Genomic DNA, 23052 nt, shown 5'->3' with positions numbered 1-23052 from the left:
TCTAAAGTGGTTTTTAGTCAGTTTAGAGTTAAGGAAAAAAAAAAATTAAGGTAATAGGTAGTGGTCTTATATTGGTCGTGTCATTATTAAGATATGTGTAATGAATATATTTAGTTAACACACATAAACTTATAAATGACTTTATACTTGAATTATTTTGTAGCAAACCTAATAATTCATGAGCTTGTTCGTGAACAATTTTTTTTTCCTTGGGCTTGGCTTGTTTATTAAACAAGCCTAAAACTAAGATTCAAGCTTGGCTTATTTATAAACAAACAAACATAAATGAGTTTTTTATCGACCCGCACTCAAGTTGTTCATTATCGACTTGGTTCATTTATAGTCCTAGGTGTAGACTGTCAAATAAATATCTATTTATATAATCTTTTTCACAATATTTTTGTTATTTATTTATTTTTTTGTAAATAAAAAATGATTAGAGGATAAGGATGAGAATTTTATCTCGCTCTGCTTGACCTGCACCACCTTGCTTCATCCTGCGTGGGTTTTCACAACCCCGTAAAGATGGTAGAATGAGAGTGGGGCAAGATTTTAGCCTCGCATCATGAGGTGAGGCGGGGATAAGTTAAAACTTTTTAGACCTACCTCACCCTGTTCCCGCTCCGCGTTGATAAGGTTTATAATTGTAAATTTTGTATACCTTAAAACCATACTATTCAAATAAACATATCAATATTATTTTATTTTATTCTACCCAATGTGGCTCTCTGCTTTTATTTTGTTATTATTATACTATGAGATTTTTGTTTTTGTTATGATATTGTCTTGTTAAACACTTTGATAATATTATTCAGTTTTTGCTAAAAATTAGTTTGATTTGATAGGATAAATTTAGTTGTAATTTCAAGTATTTTTTTTTAATGAAACAAGTTTTATTAAAAAAAATGCAAATAGTTGTGGGGCAAATTCATAAGAAGTAAAGTTTTACAAGATAGGGCAGGGCTTCCTAAGGCCCCAAGGGATGGGGATAGGGTAAGAAGATTTTCCCCATCATGAGGGGCGGGGCAGGGGTAGGGGCGAAGACCCCATCCTTCAGTCCTACCCCGCCCTGGCCCATTACCATCCCTATTTGAGCAGGCGACCATTGTAGCGTGATGAGGAACTCGAATGTATGTTCTGAGTTGTGTTGGCCTAAACCCTTACCACTAGGCACAATATTTGTGTTATACCATTTTATTATTTTAATAATAATTTATCATCTCAACCATTACAACAAATTTTATACTGTGGTTTTAAACTTATTATAAATAATTAAAGGGGTTAGGGACACAAAAGTTGTTATTGACATTTTTCACAAACTATCTATTTGATCCCTTAAAAGTGGGTTCCAGCTAACTCAACTGGTAAAGTCTCTGATGGTTATATAAGAGATTTGGGGTTTAATCTCCACCTACACCAAAAACTGATTGGTGTCTTGGTTTGATGATAAAGAGCTATTACAACAAATTTTCTACTGTGGTTTTAAACTTATTATAAATAATTAAAGGGGTTAGGGACACAAAAGTTGTTATTGACATTTTTCACAAACTATCTATTTGATCCCTTAAAAGTGGGTTCTAGTTAATTCAACTGATAAAGTTTTTGATGGTTGTATAAGAGTTCTAGAGTTTAATCCCCGCCTACACCAAAAACTGATTAGTGTCTTAGTCTGATAATAAAGAGCTATTATCAGAAGTGGACGTCATAAGTTGAAACTTTCTCTTTAAAAAAAAAAAAAATTGATCCCTTAAAAAGGACGTAATTAAAGTATTAAACCAATTTACAATCCTTAATTATATTATTATTACCATATTTGTAATTATTATGTTATAAATATTACAAATAGAAGTCATGTACACGCATAACTCACCCAAAATGATTACCATTTGCATTTTAAGTTTACTATATTTGAATTTATAATCAATACACAATCAAATTCTCCTTAATGTCATAATTAAACCACCATTTTACCTTATAGAATGTAATTATATTATTATTACCATATTTAAACCACCGTGCATATTTGGCGCAATGCTCACTCCACAAGTATAAGGGCAAGTTTGGTACACTGTAATGATTATTACATGACAATAGGAATAAGTATTACAAGGAATACATTAAGTTGGAATGTAATAAGTATTACTATTCATTAGCTTGGTGACCCTTTAGGAATAGAATTTTGAATATGCATCTACAATTTAGTAAAGTATAAAAAGAATGTGTAATTAAATCATTTTTAAGTCAAATTTCCTAAAACACTTATTTTAGGGTGTTCAAAATAGAGCTAATAATTAATAACAAGGAAAATTTATTTAATTTTCTTTTGAAGATGTCGCAACTAATGGCTTTTTGGAAAATTTTAAAAAAAAGTTATTATATAAGATGAAGGAATAGATATTCAATACTTTTGATAACGAATAATTATTCCTCATTTTGAAGAATAGCTATTTATAAGAAATAACTATTCATTGTAATAAAAACATAACCAAACAACCGAATAGTTATGCCATAGGAATATCTATTACATTACAGTGTCTATTACAATCTACCAAATGTGCCCTAAGTGCTTGTGAGGGGTGCCCTAAGTGCTTGTGAGGGACAAGGGCAAGATTCAAGTATCTAAGAGAGAACTTCACACACACACACACACACACACACACACACACACACATATATACTTAGATTATTTTAGAGTAAAATTTCTATTTCGTATAAAACAAAAAAATTCTCATATTTATAGTTATTATGTTAAATATTACAAATAGAAGTCCTCGAGTCTTTTTATTATTATTTTTTTTATGTGAAATAGAATTCTACTCTTGCCTACTTTAAGTGTATATGTGTGAAACTTACTCCTGGAAACTTGAATCCCAATCTTTACCCCTTACAATCCTATAAGTACTTATACTTGTGGAGTGACCATCATGCCAAGAATGTGTGATGGTGAAGTTCTTAGGTCTTAAAGTAACATATAACTAACCAAAAAAAAAAAGAAAAGTAACATATAACTAACCAAAATTATTACCATTTGCATTTTAAGTTTACCATATTTGAATTTCCAATATTTTTTTTTTAGAATACTAAGTATTTTTAACACACACACACAAGGAGAGGGGAGAGGGTTTTTTTAGAGAAATTTACAGTGGTGTATATCCAAAAGATCTACCACACAATAAAGTATTCCATAATGAGGAAATTAAAGATCTACCACACGTTTGAGGTTAAAAACATTTGAGATGAATAATCTGAACATAAAAAAATGACTTAATTAAGCCACTATTTTCAATTCCAAACCTTTATTATATTATGATTACCATATTTATAATTATTATGTTATAAATAGGCTAAATTGAAAATTACACCCTTAAGGATTTGGTGTACCCTTATGCATGTATCTATAAGGTGTAAACTCCCCCTTTGCGAATGTATTGTAGTTATATTACCTTTTACAGAATAAATTTTATAGGGACTTGGTGTAAACTCTTTGGTTTACACACTCCAATAAGGACATGTCTCATTATCATATTATTAAAATATAAATACATCTGATCACATAAGATAACATCTCAATAAATACCATATTTTAGTTTTAAGTATAAAAAAGACTAATATGATGTTATTAGGTGTGGTAAAATGCAATGAGTTTTAAGTAAAAGACTGATGTGACAATTTCTTATTAGATTGTGTGAAACATGAGTTTTGCACCCAATCTTTATCAAATTCAGACTCTACCTTTTAACATTTTCTAAATTGAAGTAATAAGGAATGAATAAGCTATACTATCTCTCTCCCTTTCTGTCTCAAATTTATGTAAAAGAAAGTGAAGACACTAGCAATAAAATCATGGTTGATGTCATGAACCTTGTAGTTTAATGACATTACTTGGTCTCTTTTTTTTTAAGGAGAACTAGGGTTTAAATCCCCTCACACACTTGTAACAATTTAATTATGCTAAAAGTCTTGTAATTCAATAAGCATAGCCTGCTTTTATTTATGATGAAAACCAAGGTTCAAGGTTATTCATTTTCGTTGTTATAACTGTGAGATTATTAAAAAAGAAATTGACAAGTTCCTTATCTCTGCATTCTAGAGTTGTTAATTAAACCGTTAAAGGAAATTTTATTTGAGATCAGTATACACGTTGTGGCTGTAGTTTAGTGGTAAGAATTCCACGTTGTGGCCGTGGAGACCTGGGCTCGAATCCCAGCAGCCACATTTATTTTTTAATGCTTGTATTATTTACTGTTAAACAACCCTAAGTTGTATTGTGGGCTTAGGAAGTTAGGCCCCTCAATTTTTTGGGTCAGATCCATAGGCCCATCATTGATTAGAGCAATTCTTCATTAACTCCGAAAACAACGATATCTTTTTTCTTTTTCTTTTTTGGATGCGAAACAAGTAACGATACCTTGATCGACCGTTATCCCTATGTACATAGACTTGAACGTTCACTAGCTAGTGCCTAGTTGGATAGAATCCATATCCGATTCCCTAGGATCCATAACCTCTCACATTGTTGATTGTTCTTCTTGGTTTCACAGGTACAATCTCTAATATATGCCCATTTTATTTTGTTTCTGTTTTCTCTAACAGTTGAATGTCTTTCTATTTTTTTTTTACTATGATTGCCTTGCTCATTATGATTCATCTTATTCTGTTCTTGAACGGTATATTCATTGTTACCAACTGAATTTGAAGTTTGACTTCGCCTAGTATATGAAACAGTTGTGACTGGGCTGGGCTATATATATGACACATGCTTTAGTTTTTATAAGGAACTTCAGTTTTATTTTGTAATATCATAGATGGCTGGACCAAAATGGGAGGATTTGCAAACGGACTGTTTGGTGAATATTCTTACAATAGTGGGCACGGAGTCATTGCTATATGACATTCCCTTTGTGTGCAAGTCATGGTATAGAGCGAGCCTTGATCCTTCATGCTGGAAAATTATTAATTTTCAAGAATTTGTTCATCGGCCGCCTTTAACAAATGAATATTTGAAGTTGATAATCAATCGTAGTCGAGGAAATGCTACTTCAGTCATGCCCCCTACCTCGTGCCCAGATGAGGTGTTAAGATATTTAGCAGACGAGTAAGTTCTCTAGTTTTATACCTTAATTAACAAAAAAAAAAAAAATGTTTGTTTAATCAATCCCATTGTCAACTGTTCACAATGTCTTAGTTTAGCCTCCCCTAATTCATTGTTCTTATATATATATATATATGTTATGTGGTATGTGGTGTGGTGTCATGATTGTGCACATGATTAAATGGTTACTTCTAATTAAAGGCTGGTTGGCAATGTTGTTGAGACCTAGTCTCACTCTTGTATATAAAGAATCAAAATAAATAGCCAATAGCTAGGATGCACGAACACGGACATAGACATTGCTACGGGTACGATATGAGCAATTTAAAAAAAAAATTGTAATATGATATGGCAGATAGGACACCGTTATGACTCAAGTACTGCACCCTAAATATATGTGCTTCCTAGGCCAAAAATCCTGAATGATTTTTACGAGTTTTTAAACTTAACTTTGCATGAATTGCAAACATTAATTTACTTTTTCTCACATCCTCGCTGCTTCCCTAATCTTTGCAAGGTGCATATATAGCCATAGGTCGTGGTGTAGAAGATTAGCAGATCTTGCTAATAGAATTGAAGAATCCGTATTGACATTGATGCATTTCATTTTCTCCAGGTGCCCTGAGTTGAAGGCTCTATGTTTGCCATCTGTGATGGGGAAGAATTCTTCATTTGTTCTGTTAGAAGTCATAAGTAAGTGGAAAAATCTGGAGCTGTTGAAACTTGGAAGTCCTTATAGCGTTCACATGGAAAAGATACTGGAAAAGATACTTGAAGAAATCAGTCTTCACTGCAAGAATTCCTGTCATTTAGAGATTGTTATTATTGAACTTTTTTGGAGAGAAGTAGTGTCAGCCATTGTCACCTTTCTGCCAAACATAAAGTACTTATATCTGAGAGATGGATTCATTGATCAAGAGAGTTTAGAGATAATTCTGCAGGGCTGCAAGGAGCTTTGTGCATTTGTTTTTTATGGTTTAAAACTTTAAATCGGATGAACAATTACTGGAACTTGCTTCACATAGATCAGTGTCATTTGGGGTTGATGGAGGGAGCTTGTGGTTGTCTAATGACAAATTGAGGATGCTAAGGAGGGCAAAGTTGTTGTTTGAGTTGAGGCTTCTCTCTTGTCGAATGAATTTGTTTATGAATGATTACTTTTCTATTCTAATTAAGTAGTGTAGTCTGATTATTCAAAAAAAAAAAAAAAATGGCAGATTAGTTTGATTGTTGCGCTAGAAGAACTATACTTGTAAAGCCTTCTTTATTTCAGTCAAGTAAATGATTTTTTGTACTATTTCTGTTCTCTTCTACATAAGTTTTGGGTGGGTCTTGGAGAGGGATTGTGCAACACCAGATTTGGCGGTTGTGATTGATGCTGATAAGTTTCATGAACTTTTTGAATAAATTGTATTGTGAGAACAAGTGGAGGAATCACAAGTGTGTTTGCTACCACTATAAGTTTGCATCAAGAATCAACATTAAGTCCATATCTCTTTGCACTAGTGATTGAAGAGATCACTAAACCGACTCAAGAGGAAGTCTCTTGGTGTATGCTTTTAGTGAATAAAAACTAGAAGTAGAGTTAATGCCAAGTTAGGAATTTGGTGAGACACCTTGGAATCTAAAAGCCTTCGTTTAAGTAGGCCTAAAACAGAGTAAATGGAATGTAAGTTTAATAAAAGTGGAAACAAAGATGAAGCAGCAATAATACTTGATGGCCAAGAGATACTAAAGAGTGAGAGTTTTTGATATCTTGGATAATAATTCATAAAGATGGAGAGTAGATGAAGTGGAGAAGCGCATTAGGAGTATTATGTGACTGTAGAATGCCTTAAAAGAAAATTTTTGTATGACTTTTACATGACCAACTATACTTTATGAAACTGAATGTTGGGTGGTTAAGAAGCAACATATCATAAAATGAGAGAAGTGGAAATGTGAATGTTAAGATAGATAAGTAAGAAACACAGAAGGATAGGATTCAAAATAAAGAGATTTCCTTAAAGATAGGGCAACCCATGAAAAAGATTAGAAAGAGTTGCTTGAAATTGTTAGGTCATGTTCAGAGGAGGATGGAGAATAATGAACTGGTAAGAAAGATTGAGTTAATCTAAGTTGAGGGAGTGAGAAAAGGTAGAGGAAGACCAAAATAACATTAGTAGAAGTAATAAAAAATGATATATTAATTAAGAAAGTAACAGAAAACATGATTTCAGATATAATAGGAATGTAGGATCCATAGCTAATACCTAATTTTAGAATTAAGGCTTTATTTTTATCGTTTAAATAAATTCTATTTGCATATGGTAGTTGTGTAAGAGCGGGAATAGAATAACTGAAATTTTGAGATTAGATTTCTATGATTTGTTAGGTTAGAAATAATGGAAAATCCATGGCCATGACAGGTGGAGTAAATCTTGGGGTGCTATTTAGGGTTGATATGAAAAATGTTTGGATGCTTAGAAAAGGAGGATTGTACAGAAAGTTAGGTGACTAGAAATTAAGTGTTTGGGTGCCTAGAAAATATTGTAAAGAAAAAAAAAAATTTTATTTAAATTAAGATTTTAAAGAATTCATTTTAATTATTTTATGCTATTTAATTGACTTGGCACGTTCAATTTACATGTCAAGATTTGATTAGTCCAACAAGTATACAGACTTAGGTGTCATTTGATGAACTCATTAGCAAATGCATAGTCAGAAGGACTCCCAATCAAAATGATAGGTAACCTCTTTCTCAAAAAAAAAGAAAAAAAAGATAGGTAACCTTAGAGAACAAATAAAAAATCTTAAACTTTTGGGGGGCAAAAATAAAATTACCCCAAACTTAAAGAGTGTAAATTTCAATTTAGTCTTTATTTATTATTTTTGAGGAGATTGATTGAGGTCCTATTCCAAAAAGTGACGCATTAACTTTTGATGCATTATCTACGCAATGAAGAAGGATGAGAAACTTGAATACGTTTGTTTCGAGATTTTTTTTAAAAATAACTAAATCCTTTAAACTATTTTATTAGTAAGGCAATATTTCAAACTATTTTTGTCCCTAGTAATTCGAGTCTGTTAGACTCGATTTTGCCATTTGAAAATACACTTGGAAATCGAGTGTGAGACACTCAATTTTCAAACTCGAGTTTCTCACACTCGATTTTCAAGTGCATTTTTAAATGGCAAAATCGAGTTTATTAGACTCGAATTGTTAGAAATGAAAATAGTTTAGAAAGTTGCCCAACTAATAATATTGTTTCGGATTTATAGTTATTTTAAAAAAAAATCCTTTGTTTCATCGTTCAACGTTTTGAGAGACTCAATTACCAATATTATCCATATCTATACTATTATTTAAGGGCCTTTTTTCTGTTTGGATTTCTCATTTTTTATTTAAAAAATGCCCATTTACTTTTATGTTTAAGTAGAGATAAAACTAAAGGACAATCTGGTAAAAATACAATTCTAACTCTCACTAAAATATTGCCTAAAAAATAGTACTACTTTTCTGTTAATTTTCAAATTCCTTTATCCACTTATAAATTACATTCTCAAAATAAAAACATAAGTTTTTTTTTTTTGGGCTACAAAAAAAGCCTCATTGCATGCGCAAAGCGTGTGTGATGAGGTTAGTGTACTTAGAAAGAATTTGGTATTGCGATCTCCTTCCTACATCCATGAGACTCTCAATATTTGTTGCTAATAAATTTCTTCTTGAGCTAATAATCCCTTAAGATATGAGCCCGGTGGGTTTTTATTTTTTTATTTTTTTTTAATTTGAAAAAGGATAAGAGGTAAGAGGTTCTTAGGTTGTAAACTGTTGAAGCAAATGTGGGTTAATGGGAGAGTGGTTCTATTTTGTAGACAGTGTTCTATTATGTATATTGTAAGGGCGGTTTTTGGGGCCCAGGACCAACAGGCAAGCGATTCTGGCCCAAAAGACCCTCAACAATGAATTTATAGAGAGTAGGTCACAGAACTAGGTCTTGACAGAGTAAACGTGGTTATAAACAAGCCATGCAACCATTTGGACGTGGGGATGTTCCGTTAAGCTTCTTGGGATAACAGTCCGTGGGACTATATCTTATACTTTGTTTACATAACTCCTTTTTCTTCCTCTCTCTCTTCGATCCCTTGGCCATGGGGATTTTCTTCTCTTATATAGCATCCTTCGAACGATAATGACCCTACACTTGTTAATCATCTGGGCCTTTACTTGAGTGTTTGCCCCATAGGACATCCTCCTTCTTTTCTGTGAGTTGCACTGGCCAAGATAATTCTGTTCTCTTGTCCTTTCCACATTAATGCGGCTGGAAAAGTAGCTTCCTTGCATTTAATGCGGCAGTTGTGGTTGCCCCCTGAACGTCCTGCATTTTCCCTTAATTTTGGATGACCTTTCACCAGGTAAAGGGTGTGAATCGGACTCCTATTTGGTGCGTCCGAGGAGGTATTCCTCCTCGGACGCCCCTTAAGCAAGCCCGGCCCAACATGATTGGGCTGGGGGGTCCTCTGCCCGTGTCTTCGCTTCCTATTATGGTTGGGCTTAGCACGAGTGCCATGGCCCAACGTCGTCTGGTGAATTTTACCCCCACATATATAGTATTATTATTTTTTAAATATATAATTTTATAAGGAAGTCTAGAGTATATAGTATTACTGCACACTCATTCAAATAGGATTACAATCCTAATATTGATAAATTGTATATACCAACAACTTATATTAATTAGGCACTCATAAAATTAGGATGAACATATAATTATTTTAAAATTACCTAAAAAATAAAAGCAGATAACAAAAAAGGGATTTTGATTTTTGCTCCTTCCTCGTTAGGGGGAAAAAATTCCTTTGGGGTTGAGGTGGAAGATGGATGTTTGGCAAAGAAACAAAAGTGAATAATTCATTATTCTTCTTCTTCCTCAAAAATTTACACATAACATTGAAGATTGAAGATAAAAAAAAAAATACACATAACATTTGAATAGTTGAGATAAGTAACACACTACTGCCGACATTTGCATGTGAGTCTTTTTCTTAGTTTCTTTCCTTCCTCTTTGACCCCCTCTCTTTTCCTTGATTTCTTTAAACTTCGAATTTTTCTTCCAATCTTATATGTGATTATTATTGTGTGACTAGTTGGCTAGGCCTAAAGCTAAATCAATACCAAACATCTTTGTCCAAGTGGTAACTCCCATGCACAAAGTGTTGTAGTGGGGGTTCAAGCTGCAATAGTAGCCTTCAGTAGATATTCATATTCTATCAATTCTCAAACAAATAGAGGCTAGTTGAGTATTTATTAATATTTTCATGATTTAAGTTGTGCTTTAAGTTCATGACAGCATGGTTGAATTGTGTGTATATATATATATATATATATATATATATATGTATGTGTATACAAACAAATTAATACATTTTAAAATTACTATTAATCTCTTTAAAATTTTAATCCTTGACTGGTCACATTATATCAAGTTTATTTTTTTAATTGTCCAAGTGACTAAGTTAGTGAGTTATCCAAGATAACTTTATATATATATATATATATATATATATACACACACTAAAATACACTCTTAGAGCATTCACATCAGCTCTTGTATAAATGTGTAAAATACACATTTTGGTCACTTTTACACATTTTGAACCAAAAAACAGACTACATCAGTCCATTTAAAATCGTGTATAATCATCTAAAATTTTCAACGAGCTTCAGTACCCGTGTAAATTTACACGGATACTGCATGTGTATTTAGTTTTTTATTAATTTCCGTTCGCACCAATTTTTCTCTCTCTTTTCCGTGCACAACGACCTCAACTCCTCATCTTCTTTTCCTCAGATGCACACAAACACACCCACACACAAACACATCCACACAGAAAAATCAACATAGAGATACACTTGCTAAAAAAAAAAAAAAAAAAACAGAGATACACAAACACACCCACACACAAACAAACCCAAATGGAAAAACAAAAAAGAGACAGATCGGTGCTTATCGGAACGATCGGAGCTCGTGGGTATGGGTCTTGCCTGATTGGAGCTAGGGAGATCGGTGCTTGTGGATCCGAGCTAGGGAGAACTGAGCTGTGGATCGGTGCTTGTGATCGGAGCTGTGGATCGGTGCAGTTGTGGATCGGAGCTGTGGATCAGTGCAGCTGTGGATCAATGCTTGTGATCGGAGTTGTGGATCAGTGCTGTGGATCGGAGCTGTGGTCGGTGCTGCTGTGGATCGATGCTTGTGACTGATTCTTCTAGATCCCTCGCTCTTTTCCGTTTTCAGCTTTCGTGTTAAAGCTTTTCTCCATGGGTCTTCAGCTATGAGATGGATCGGCTCACTCTTTTCCGTTTTCAACTTTCGTGTTAAAGCTTTTCTCCATAGGTCTTCAGCTATGAGATGGATCGGCCATGAGAGGAGAGAGAGCTCAAGTATAAAAATGGGTATGGAGAGAGATAGACCGAGAGGGAGAGACTGGGTATGGAGAGATAGAAGAGAGAGAGCAAGAATTAGAAAATATGGTAGAGAGAGAGAGAGAGCGCGCGTATTAAAATTGGTAAAATGGGTTAGTTGTAAGAAATAATAAAATAATTGAGAAAATTGATTATTTAAATAAAAGATGTGATAGAATAGATGAATTGATGTGGGTGTTTTGTATAAGTGATGGTGTAAAATAGAAAAAGTAGGTTTTTGGTGTAAAATAGATGGAATCTTTTAGATGAGCTGATGTGAATGCTCTAGTTCCATTTTCATAAGAGCTTTACCATCTATCTCTAATGGTAGTCTCACTATTAAATGTTAGATAGGTGTTGACATGTCACCCATATATTGCCTACTGTCATAATAAGTCACATCATCCATATTTGTTGGATGAAAAAAAAAAGCCCAAATCTGAAATGTCCCCAATACCAATAGCAGTAGGAATAGGTTAGTGGTGAGAACGAGTTATACAAGGCAGACATAGGAGTAATGCGGACAAAGCTGGGCATGATGAGCTTCCTCGTGCCCAACGGCAAGGTGGTCCCAGTCCCTGGCTACATTGTCGTTCAGGTTAATACCTCTGAGCGAAGGACAACAAGCTCACAAAGCTAGAGAATTGGGTCATCTACAAAAGGTTAGTGTCATCCACATGCACCATCTTTGGGAATTCTATTTGGTGCCTCTGGAACAGTTTGAACCTAGCCGGCCGCTTGTGTTTGATGACATTTTCAAGAAGGATGATCTTGTTGATGTGGTCGACACACACCACCACAGAAAGAGCTTCCAAAGGCTTCGATTTGTCTTTACCACTTTTTTAGTGCTATTTTTTTTTTTTTGGTGCTCAAAATCATAGATCCATCTATGATTCTATATCACACTTCTTTCTCTCTCTCTCTCTCATTTTTAATTATATTTTAAATTTTGGCTAAATGAGAAAAGCCAAGTAAAATTATTTTTGCTAGGTAAATTCATTATAAATACGCTAAGAGGAAACTATTCATTAGGGGGTATGCAGCGAACCCGCCAAAACTAGCTCAACCCAACTCAACCTACTGGATTAGGTCGGTTTGTAAGGGTTGATAGATTGAGTTAGGTCATGAATTTATTTATTTATTATTATTATTATTATTTGCCCTTCTTCCTAAATAAAACCTAAATCCTAAGTTCTTAGTGTTACGCTCTTGATTATTTGTGGTTGTGTTATTCTAATGCTCAATTTAATAATAATAATAATAATAATAATAATAATAGTAATTTAAAAAAAAAAATTTGTCAAACCCATAGGTCCAACCCGACCCAATGAGATCCAAGTGGGTTGGATTGGGTTAGGGTGAATCCCTGTGATGGCCGATGGGTTGGGTTGAGTTGGATTTTTTTTAACCCAACATGATGGATTGGGTTGAAAAAACTCCTTAACCAAACCCATGCATACCACTACTGTCCATAAACATGTATAAAAAGAAATTTCCTAAGTGATTTGATACGTGTGAAGGCTGCAGTGATTTGATACATGTGAAGGCTGCTGCAATGGCGTACGTATATCTCAAAATTTTTATAACCCATGATTACACAGCTCATAAGGTCATGATCAATATAATGTATATATATTGATTTGATTGTAAACAAGAATAAAAAGATACTATTCATTGAAAAAAAATCATCAAATATAAAGTTACTACACTTGCACACATCCATTACATCAATAATACAGCTTTGATGGGGACAAATAGCTTATGGGTAAAATTCAGGTCCAGTAACTTAGATGCAATATATTACCCATAGATTATTATAAACTTTAATTCAAAAAAAAAAAAAAAAAAAAAAGAGAGAGAAAAGGGAAAGAAGCTAACAGCTATTTGCTCTATGAAAAAAATTACATCTGATTACAGAGAATATTATATAAGGCACTACAGCTATCAAATAATTATAAAGAAAGCAACCAAAATCTTGTAAAAGGCGGATTGTATAACACACATATATCTACCTTAAGGAAGAACAAAGCGCCAATAGAAATGAAAAGGTTGGTCCACTCTTACCTCAATGAGGCATGGGACGGCTTTCAGGATCATATAAGCCAGCAATAACAGCTATGAAAACCCACAACATGAGCATGCTTATTATGGCAGTCCTCAACACCTGGTCACAGTTACCATTTAGGTGCATATCAATCCCATCAGCTGGATACGGTGCAGGTGGATCCTCACCATCACTAACATCTGCGATATGATCAAACTTGTTCATCTTATTTGTAAGAGGCTGCTGCCTAAAACAGATGCTGATGGTTGAACATTTTGTGCATGTGCATTTACCATCAAGATATGATGGTAATTCTTGAAGGTAATCAGAGAGAACCTTCTTGTACATCTCCCCTACAATTTTCAACTTTTTCCGAGTGATGGGCTTTAGAACCTGAGAAACAGCCAGAGATTTGAAATCAAAACAAAGCTCATACAAGAGAAACTGAAAAGCAAAAACATCAAACATTTAAAGACCAATCGGACAAACTTACTTGAATAAAAGTTTTAGCAATAACACGAACAACTGGAGGAAGACGAATAACAAACAAACAGCCAAGACGGTTTGGGAAGTGGTCTTGCAGAAGGTAAGAACAGGATCTCAACATTTGCATTGGAATTTTCAAAGGAGATAACCCTTCACAATCCACCAAAACTGTAATTTTCGAATTTTCTGAATCAACTAAACGCAAGACTCCATGCTCTATCTGAGATACTGTAGTTATAACCATTGAATTAGTTACAATACCACATGGAAAACTGATGGGACAAATAGGATAAAAATAAATACATAAATAATAGAATTTTGCACTTTGAGACAAATGTAAATGAGTTGTTTTAAAAAGACTCAAAACCATCTGATAGTAAAGACTTAATTTGGGTTCCTCACTTACAAGAAAAATATATATTAATAGCAGGAAGTTGCACACGAAAATATTAGGCAAAAAGTACATTTTTGGTTCTCAACTTTTAGGGAAAATTTCATTTTAGTTTCAGAAAACTAATTGGGTCAATTTAATTCCCAATTTTTTCAACATGTTTCAATGTTACTCATGTTGTCATCGAATCACAGAAATTACTGAGTTGATGGTAACTTGGAGTTGTAGTTTTCCTCTCGTTTTGGAGTCTGTTTGGTTGCTAAGAAAAATTTTGAACAAAAGAAAAGGAAACGAATAGAGAATCTGGAATTTGTGTTTTGTGCTGTATCGATTGGGATTTGATTTAGAAATGTGATTTTATTAGGGAGAGGTTTTTGGAAGTTGTTGGTACTTGGTTGTCTTGAACAAAATTAGTTTTTCTTTGATTTTCTTGAACTTTCTGGAGAAACAAAAAAGAGATTAAAAAAAATTTGTGAGTTGTCTAAAACTCTAAATTGTGCCACATAAGCTGCTAAAGTGTCTATTTTATGTCCTAAACTCTTTTTTTTTTTTTTTTAATTTTTTATTGTAATGGAGTGATACATAAGCATTTTATTAGACAAATCAGCTGGTCCCATGAATCAGACGACTACAAAGGTAATATTGAACATGGTTTTAAAAAAAAGAACTAAACTAACACAATTAATTTTGTAAAGACCAAAATGAAATCAATCAATCAATCTATATATATAAAAGTAGGGTCTTCATGTGGGAGAACAAGAGGTTCTACATTCTGTTCATTTAAACTTCCACCTCATCAATAATTAATATTTATGTCAAAAATGGCAGATGCATTTATTTCAATGTATTAATAAAGTTCAAAGAATTTGCATCATTCTCTGTGTGTGTGTGTGAGAGACAAACCATTTACACCTTATAAGTTTGGTTAATTTCACTTTAGTCCACTTGATCCGGACACAAGGTACAAGCTCCCAATTATACGCATGTATGGGAGGAAGAACAAAAAAAAGACAGCCCAACCTGTGGCCTTATGGATGGAGCCTGTTAGTAATTGGGCTTGAGATTAAGCAAACCTGAGCATTTAATAATTAGGCTTTATGCATTTTATTGTTAGCTATTTAAGCACTTTTTCTGATTATTGTAAGACAGTTTTGAGAATTATAAAAAAAGTGTGTTTCTTTTTACACTAGTGCCAACTCCAGTTTTGCTTGGTGCTGACTCCAAGCAACCCTTAGGTGCTAACTCCTAGGGTTTATTTTTGATTCTATTGTTGTTTATTTGTTCCATTGAAATAGTGTGGTTGTCCTACGTCACTACTAAACTTAAAGTTTGTCATCTTCGCCTGTTAACCTTAGTAGCCTAAAGTTTTACCATGTGACACATTCTTAGAGAATAAAGCAAATTCAAAAAATATCCAACAAAAACAATTTAACAAGCAATCAAGAATGTAAAAAGAATAATAATTTTTTTTTAATAAAGATTTATTGATATAAAAAAAAGAGACACCCAAGTAAACAGGGAGTATACAAGGGTGCACATATCAAATACAAAAATTATTTAAATCAAGTAAATCCAAAATTGAAGAAAAGGGTTGGTTTCTCCACACTAAGAACCAGTCCAATAAGATTATAAAAAATAAATACTTGAGATCAGGCACAGAATGCTCACTGCCTTCAAAACGTCTACTATTTTTTCTTTCCAAATACACTACATCATACAATGAGGAACAACAATCCATATATATCCATTACGATGTCGATGGCAACCAAATCGACCTTGCCAGCAAGCACAAAGCTCAACAACAGACATTGGCATAACCCAACAAACTCCAAATAAACCAAAAACCATATCCCACAGCTCCAAAGCAACAAGATAATGAAGGAATAGATGGTCAACAATTTCACTATTACACTTGCATATATAACACCAATTATGTTCTTAAGTTAGAAAAGTAATTAAGTATTTACCAATTTACTCTAAATTATATGTTCATATTCTAAATTATATTTACCAACTTAATTAAGTAATTAAGTATTTACTAGTTAGAAAAGTAATTATATGTGCATATTCTAAATTATATTAATCTTAACAAGTTTAAATTTTCCCTTTATCTAATGGCATGTGAATAATTGAAGCTTAGTCCTCAAATATTATAGTGCTTAGTAAGTATTATAAATTAGTCATAAAAATAATTTCTTATCAACTATTTCAAAATAAACTAAGTATTATAATTAGTCATAAAAACAATTTCTTATCAACTATTTCAAAATAAACTTATAGTATACACGGGCATCGCGTAGGAGATTGAATAGTTCACCCTAAAAAGTCATTTTTCCCCCTATTTTCCCCTCCCCTTTCCATCCTCTCCCAAATCACCCCCAACCAAACAGGCCCTAAAAGTTGAGAAGCAAAGAGTGATTTTTGCCAAAAAAAATTATTAATTGCTCCAAACAATTGTTTGCTACATTATCAAAAAATTCTATTTAAAAAAAAAAAAAAAATTGTTGTCAAACTTGACGTACTAACTGAGCCAATGATGCTTTGAATGCCATATAATTGACCGCCAAATCTATAGTTCTTTACTTGAACTAAAGACTAAATCTCTCCAATATCAGGAGTGGTACTGAACGAAGCTTGTTGATGGGCTGGTGCTCTAAAATATAAAACAGCTTTCCATCAATGAACAGATCATTGTCACGGACTACGCACAGCAAGAGGCTTGATGATATTGACCACAAGTTGGATAAAGCAAATTACAATGGGCGCATCCTATGGAACTTGATAGGGACTCACCCATTTTTCATCCAACAAGTGCAAACAAATCTATACAACATATAGGCTAACACAATTCAACCTTTTCTTTTCACAAGTAATAATAAATTTATTAAAACAAGTGAAATATATCATTTTTTTTTTTATGACATTGGACCCACCCCTGTGGAGTAAATCACCAATACATGACCCCCCCCCCCCCCCCCCCCCCGGGGCCACAACCTTGTATTGGGTAATCTAAGGAAAATCCTAGTTGGGATTGAACCTAGTATGTTTGGGTCTACAGTTCATCTCCAGCCTCCTACCACTAGGCTACACCCTGACGGGTCAAAAGAACTATGGCATATACGCAAATACAAACACTTATATTTGTAAAATAAATGATAATAAAAAAATGAGCTAAAAAAAACCATTTTTTTTTATCCCTTTAAAAAGCATCTTATCATAATTCTTCACTATAAATCTTATATAAGATATTCTTAACTTATCAAAAACTTAAATTGTTATAAAGACATTATCACATTAAAAAATGAGTGATGCCCTATTAATCTTGAATCTTGATGGGACACGGTCCTATATAGTCTCTTACTATATATTAAGATATTATTAGACTCAACAGAGGTTAGTTTGACATGTGGTCACTTCCTTATTTTTCAATTGGGAGAAAATGGAAGAAACCATAGGAGATACATGGTGACCAAAACATTTACCAGAGAGGGAAAGAAAACATACTGATTGCTTGAGCAAAGCGAGGTTTGTCATGAGATTTCAAGGTGGCACAAGCAAGTCCGAGCCGTACTATGAGACAAGGTTGATGCCTCACATCATATCCATGCCAAAAAACCATATCCGACCAAACCTCAAGTTCTTGTGCTGAAAGAATTCCATAAGTCTCCCTCCAGCGGATTGTCTTCTTAATTGATGAGAGCAAGCATGTAAAGTCACCATTAGCGGCACTGTAAAATCTATGGAGCTCATCTTCATTAATTCTGCATAAACACAATTATGTCATGGTCCACTGCAGCAAGAGAAGCCAAGAAATTCAAATATAAATATGCTAACTTAAAAAACATCATGCTATTTCCCAGATTCATACCTAAGAGGTTATTTTACGTAAAAGAGATGAAGCATAAGAGACTTTTTCAGTTAAACTACCAATATAAATATATATATATATATGTATATATATAAATTTCTAAACAATGTTGTTTTTGGAGAAGGTTATGTAGTGGAGGGTGTAAATTGTAACTTTTTAGATAAGAGATTAAAATGATATTGGGCCCATTCTTGGAGGGACTAAAATGTACTTTTGCCAAAATAATACCAAACCCATATGCAAAAAATAAAATGCTCACTGAAGTATTATACAATATATTAGTATTATATAATAAAAGACAGGAATTTTAATAGGATAGTGCTTACATCATAATCCTTCTGCTCTGTGTTTATTAAAAACAGAAACATTAAGTGTGTCATATGATAATTGTTCAAATATGAAAATCACCCAATCACCTTTCTGGCAAAGTAATCCCTCGAATTTCAAGCTCCTTATAGAGTTGTATCAACCAAGTTTCAGATGCCAAACTTTGAGAAGATCCATCAGAAGTCCTGGAAATTAAATGAAAACTATAATAAATAACTCAGAAAATAAATTGTAAAGATATTTATGTACACACATATATATACACACACACTAGTCTGTAACACATGCAATGCACCAGAAAGAGAGAAAAAAAATTTCTAGTATGTTAAACTTTCTGGTGCATTGCATGTGTTACCGACTAGTGTGTGTATAAATATGTATGTGTGTATACATAAATATAACTCAGCATGTCTCTCTCTCTCTCTCTCTCTATATATATATATATATTTTGATAGATAACAAAATATCATTAATCAAAAAAACCTAGGTACACTGGGAGTGTACATAGATAGAAGTACATCAAGATCGTAAATTACAATGATCAAGCATAACAAAAAGATTAGAACAACAAAAAGTAGAAAAAAGTCAAAAACAGGACACCAATCAGACATGCTGCGTAACTCAGCATGTCTATACTTAATGACATATATTTTGTTCATAGCCGATCCCAAGACTCAAAAAAGGAGGGGGGTTGTGGTTGATTGACTGCCAATGTAAATTTTAGTCACTCTATTATGAAATATGCTATAAAAAGCTCAAATGGATTTAGGTATCTAATCCAACACCAGGTAATATATTACCTAGTCAAATCAAATCCTTAGAACTATGAAAAGTCTGGTCAAGTTCAGCCAGCTCTAGATCCAATCATTGACTTCTATATTCAAATCTCATGAGTTGACATTGAAATCCCAACTTTCTAATAACATGAGATCCCAAGAGTTGACCAAATTTGAAAATGGAATGAACAATTTCTCAATGCGAACACGAAAACTTCACAATCTATAATAATATGAAAAGGGTGTTGTCACTCAAGTCACCTATCTTAACAGTTCAGGTAGGAACCTCAAACATCATCAGAAATCTGCAATTCCAGTCAATCAAATTAAGCTGATCCTAATAAACTTTAAAGTAGTATAGCAATTGAACTAAATCAGATTGCCTATCATCAACAGTCATCTTTTAGTTTTCTTAATAGACAAAATTTCAAACTTATAAGCACCATCCTGCTTAATTATATACCTTGTATCTAGATTAGACTGTTCAGAGGACTGCTCCAAATGCTGTTCTGAATGTGTATGAGAATCACCGACACCATCTGAGGTTCCACTGCTACACTCAAATTGATCAGAGAAAACTGTTGCAATTGAAAGGACTAGAATAGGCCTTGACAGTGCCTGAAAGCATGATATTTAAATATAAAAAAACCTGAAGAGCAGCAAATTTAAAAGAATTTGGAGAAGACAAGAAATAGAAAGCCATGCAATGGACATACCTGCATGCCTCCCACCAAATTCTTGAAGGGAGCCCATCTTTGAATCCACTTAAATGGTGGATAGCAAAGAATTTGCAGAGTCTGAAGACCATGCCATGCAAATGGACATTTGGCCATCGAGAACCTCCGTACTGTCTCCAATGCAGCAACTTTGAGTAAAAACACTGCTGCATGACTGACTGCATCACTTCCAAATATACCATGGCTTACTGAAGCTATGTGCCTAAAAGCATTCTGTGGAGAAGCTCTATGGCAAGAAGCAACTAAACTTCCTTTATACACCTTTTTCTCAGGTACGGCACTAGTTGCTTCAGAGCTTCCGCTCAATTGAGAACTATTCAAAGAGTCACCCATTTAGAAGAGCTGAAACAAGCTCACGATTCTCAATCCACCAGTACTCTACAGAGTAACTTTGACCATTTATTTACTTAAACTGCCGGAACCCCTGGAATCATCACAAGGAGTTACTTTAATTATGATACATTGATATCAGTAAAATCGCAGAGCCACCCATCTCAGGGTGCTAAATATCTAGCCTATAATCTTGGTTAACAAAGCAAGTACAATTATCAGCCTGATAAAAGGATTGACAAAATCAGCACCTGCAAAATAGAATAATTGGTTAAACTTACATATACAGCAGGCCCTCACTCATCTTTGACCAAGGTGGCGATATAACATGCAATAATATCAAAGAGTATTAAGGGAAAGTGTGCATCATTTTCCTTCTCACAAACTCAATTCTTATATTTGCATGAAAATACCTAAACAAGCTAAACTGACAATTAACTCGCATGAGAAAGAACAATTCTCTAAATGGTTTGAATTGAATATAATGATTTGATTCATCAACTACTCTGAAAGCACTTACCAAGTTTGCAGAGATAAATCCAAATATGTCAATATATAATTCTTTACACACATAATTATCCTCTTGGCTGTGTGGCTCATTAGCACAACTTTTGATTAAGAATAAATTTTCAGTGTAGCAACTAGATTAAAAAAATAAATAAATAAAAATCTTTATTTTCACTACAATAGACAATGAAAATACTACAGAAATGAAAAACTTAAGATATTTCCTATTAAAAATTTTATTTCTTTGCTTCAAAGAAAGAGAAAGAAAGCCAAAAATTATCAGAAACATTTAGTAATCACAAAGCTAAATAGTTATTTAAACTAATAAACATCTAAAATTACATATATATTATAATCAACACACCAAAAGCCTAACCATTTTTTAGTGGGGGAAAAAAAAAAGAACACTAATTTATTTGCATTCTATGTACAATCAGCGGAGTACGATTAACAAGAAGCTCCAATGTCAGTGCTAATTCGCGATCACACATGCTAATGCATTCATAATTACACGAATTATTCCAAGAATAATTCAATCAAAATAACAAACAAACCAAGCAAATTCTTCAAACCAGTAACAAAACGAAGTAGAAATTAGCGAACTAGGATAATCAGACCTGGAAATCTTCACGTAGTCCCGAAATTGTAAAGAGCGATTTCTATATTGGGAGGATCACATCACATGGAGCTAGGGTTTGGTAGATTTGGCACTCTGCGAAACACAGAGAGAGAGAATGTGTTGCCATATCAGTTTTTTCGGTGTTGTATTTATTATTGAGCTTTTTATTATGAATTGGGATCATTTCTGTGAGAGAAAGATTCGTCTTTGTTTATTCGTTCACAGTCTGTAAACGGTAGGAATTGAGAGAAGGGAGTGGGCGGGCCCGCACGTGACTGTCTGAGCCCGCCTACACTTTGATACGTGTTCGGTGGAAAACTTGACCGGCGAGTATTTTATTTTTGATTAGTCAATTTTTTATTATTGAAAGATAGAATTTTAACAGCCAAGTTGCTACACTTTGATACGTGTTCGGTGGTCGTGTTTTTGTTTTTTATTTCTTTATTTTTTCAAGGTGGTTAGGTTGTGTCCAATCGTGAGACAAAGCTGATTACTCGTTTGGATACTGCGTTTTAAATCAACATCTACGGCTGGCGTTTGTAGTTCTTGGGACCCATGATTACAATAGCTAAAATATCACGCCTAAAATTGAAAAATGAATCTGTCAGTGGGTCTCGTGTACTATTCATAAAACTTACAAATTGTTTTTAGTAAAATTTTCATTAAAAATAGGTCCACAGTATCATTCACATATTTAAAAATTATTTTGCTACAGTATTTTCAGTTTTTAATAATAAGCGGTATTCAAACAGATCCTTAAGCTCATTCACTTTGATCTCTGTAAAAAAATTTGTCTATTTTATCAAATAATTTATTTTATTTTTATTTTACACAACCATTTTTAAAAACATCTCACATCAGAATATTTATTTCATACTACATTTTATTAAATTTTTTTTTATTATTTTCCCAAATTATATCTCTTTCTTCCTCAACCAAATCACCAAGCTTAATGCCAAACGAGCACAAAAAAATAAAAAGAAGCCAATCAAAAGCTCAATGCAACGCCCAAATAAAACTTATACATTTTATCATTAATCCTAGCAAACCACAAAGTTCTCAAATATCGAATACCCAAATCAAATCTAACCCAAAAAAAAAAAAAAAAAAAAAAAAAAAACACACACACACACACACATACTTCAATTGCCCAAGTCAATTTCTTGCTAGATGTTTGTGATGGCTCTGGAGTGAAGTGGAGTTGGTCGAAGCTCCGATAGTGGCAGTGGTTGTGTTCGTTGCAATAGTGTAGTTAAGGCATGGGTTTTTCTTTATGGGTTCGGTCTTGGCTATAGGTTTGTGTAATTGAAGTATTTGATGTTGAGTTTGTGTGTAAAATTTTTGTTTAGGGGTAAATTTGTATAGAAGTATTTTATGATGAGTATGTGTGGGGATTCTATGTTTGGAGAGCATATCTAATGAGAGAGAGAGAA

At 33.4% G+C, this 23052-nt stretch overlaps 2 protein-coding genes and 1 non-coding gene across 4 annotated transcripts; 2 read left to right on the top strand and 1 right to left on the bottom strand.

Annotated features, from left to right (window-relative positions):
• Positions 1 to 4143: 4143 nt before the first annotated feature.
• TRNAH-GUG (transfer RNA histidin (anticodon GUG)) lies at positions 4144 to 4215 on the top strand. The gene has a single exon. It is a non-coding gene; the product is annotated as a tRNA-His (tRNA).
• Positions 4216 to 4481: 266 nt separating this feature from the next.
• Positions 4482 to 6081, top strand: LOC126701615 (F-box/LRR-repeat protein At3g48880-like). The gene is made up of 3 exons (XM_050399914.1): positions 4482 to 4541; positions 4806 to 5095; positions 5709 to 6081. Exons 2-3 carry the CDS (start codon positions 4806 to 4808, stop codon positions 6079 to 6081), a joined length of 663 nt encoding a protein of 220 aa, XP_050255871.1. The 5' UTR covers positions 4482 to 4541.
• Positions 6082 to 13187: 7106 nt separating this feature from the next.
• Positions 13188 to 21887, bottom strand: LOC126731286 (uncharacterized). 2 transcript variants are annotated; one of them, XM_050435032.1, is made up of 7 exons: positions 21618 to 21887; positions 20143 to 20744; positions 19890 to 20044; positions 18740 to 18835; positions 17960 to 18216; positions 14072 to 14292; positions 13188 to 13971 (listed from the first exon to the last, which is right to left on the bottom strand). In XM_050435032.1, exons 2-7 carry the CDS (start codon positions 20494 to 20496, stop codon positions 13600 to 13602), a joined length of 1455 nt encoding a protein of 484 aa, XP_050290989.1. In that variant the 5' UTR covers positions 20497 to 20744; positions 21618 to 21887; the 3' UTR covers positions 13188 to 13599. The 2 variants fall into 2 exon arrangements, with proteins under 2 accessions (XP_050290989.1, XP_050290988.1); XM_050435031.1 differs by having other exon boundaries at positions 20143 to 20587.
• Between the last annotated feature and the right edge of the window lie 1165 nt (positions 21888 to 23052).

Source organism: Quercus robur, chromosome 1 (assembly GCF_932294415.1).
Source record: "Quercus robur chromosome 1, dhQueRobu3.1, whole genome shotgun sequence".
Taxonomy (NCBI): domain Eukaryota; kingdom Viridiplantae; phylum Streptophyta; class Magnoliopsida; order Fagales; family Fagaceae; genus Quercus; species Quercus robur.
This window is presented reverse-complemented; position numbering and strand designations above follow the sequence as displayed.

What these genes read in the sequence shown, in the direction of transcription:
- LOC126701615 (XM_050399914.1), top strand. Translation starts at nt 4,806, where the DNA reads ATGGCTGGACCAAAATGGGAGGATTTGCAAACGGACTGTTTGGTGAAT. An exon ending in TTAAGATATTTAGCAGACGA is followed by an intron (nt 5,096 to 5,708) that starts GTAAGTTCTCTA and finishes CATTTTCTCCAG; the next exon opens with GTGCCCTGAGTTGAAGGCTC.
- LOC126731286 (XM_050435032.1), bottom strand. Translation starts at nt 20,496, where the DNA reads ATGGGTGACTCTTTGAATAGTTCTCAATTGAGCGGAAGCTCTGAAGCA. An exon ending in ATTTGGTGGGAGGCATGCAG is followed by an intron (nt 20,045 to 20,142) that starts GTATGTCCATTG and finishes TCATGCTTTCAG; the next exon opens with GCACTGTCAAGGCCTATTCT. An exon ending in TTGCTAAAACTTTTATTCAA is followed by an intron (nt 13,972 to 14,071) that starts GTAAGTTTGTCC and finishes GCTGTTTCTCAG; the next exon opens with GTTCTAAAGCCCATCACTCG.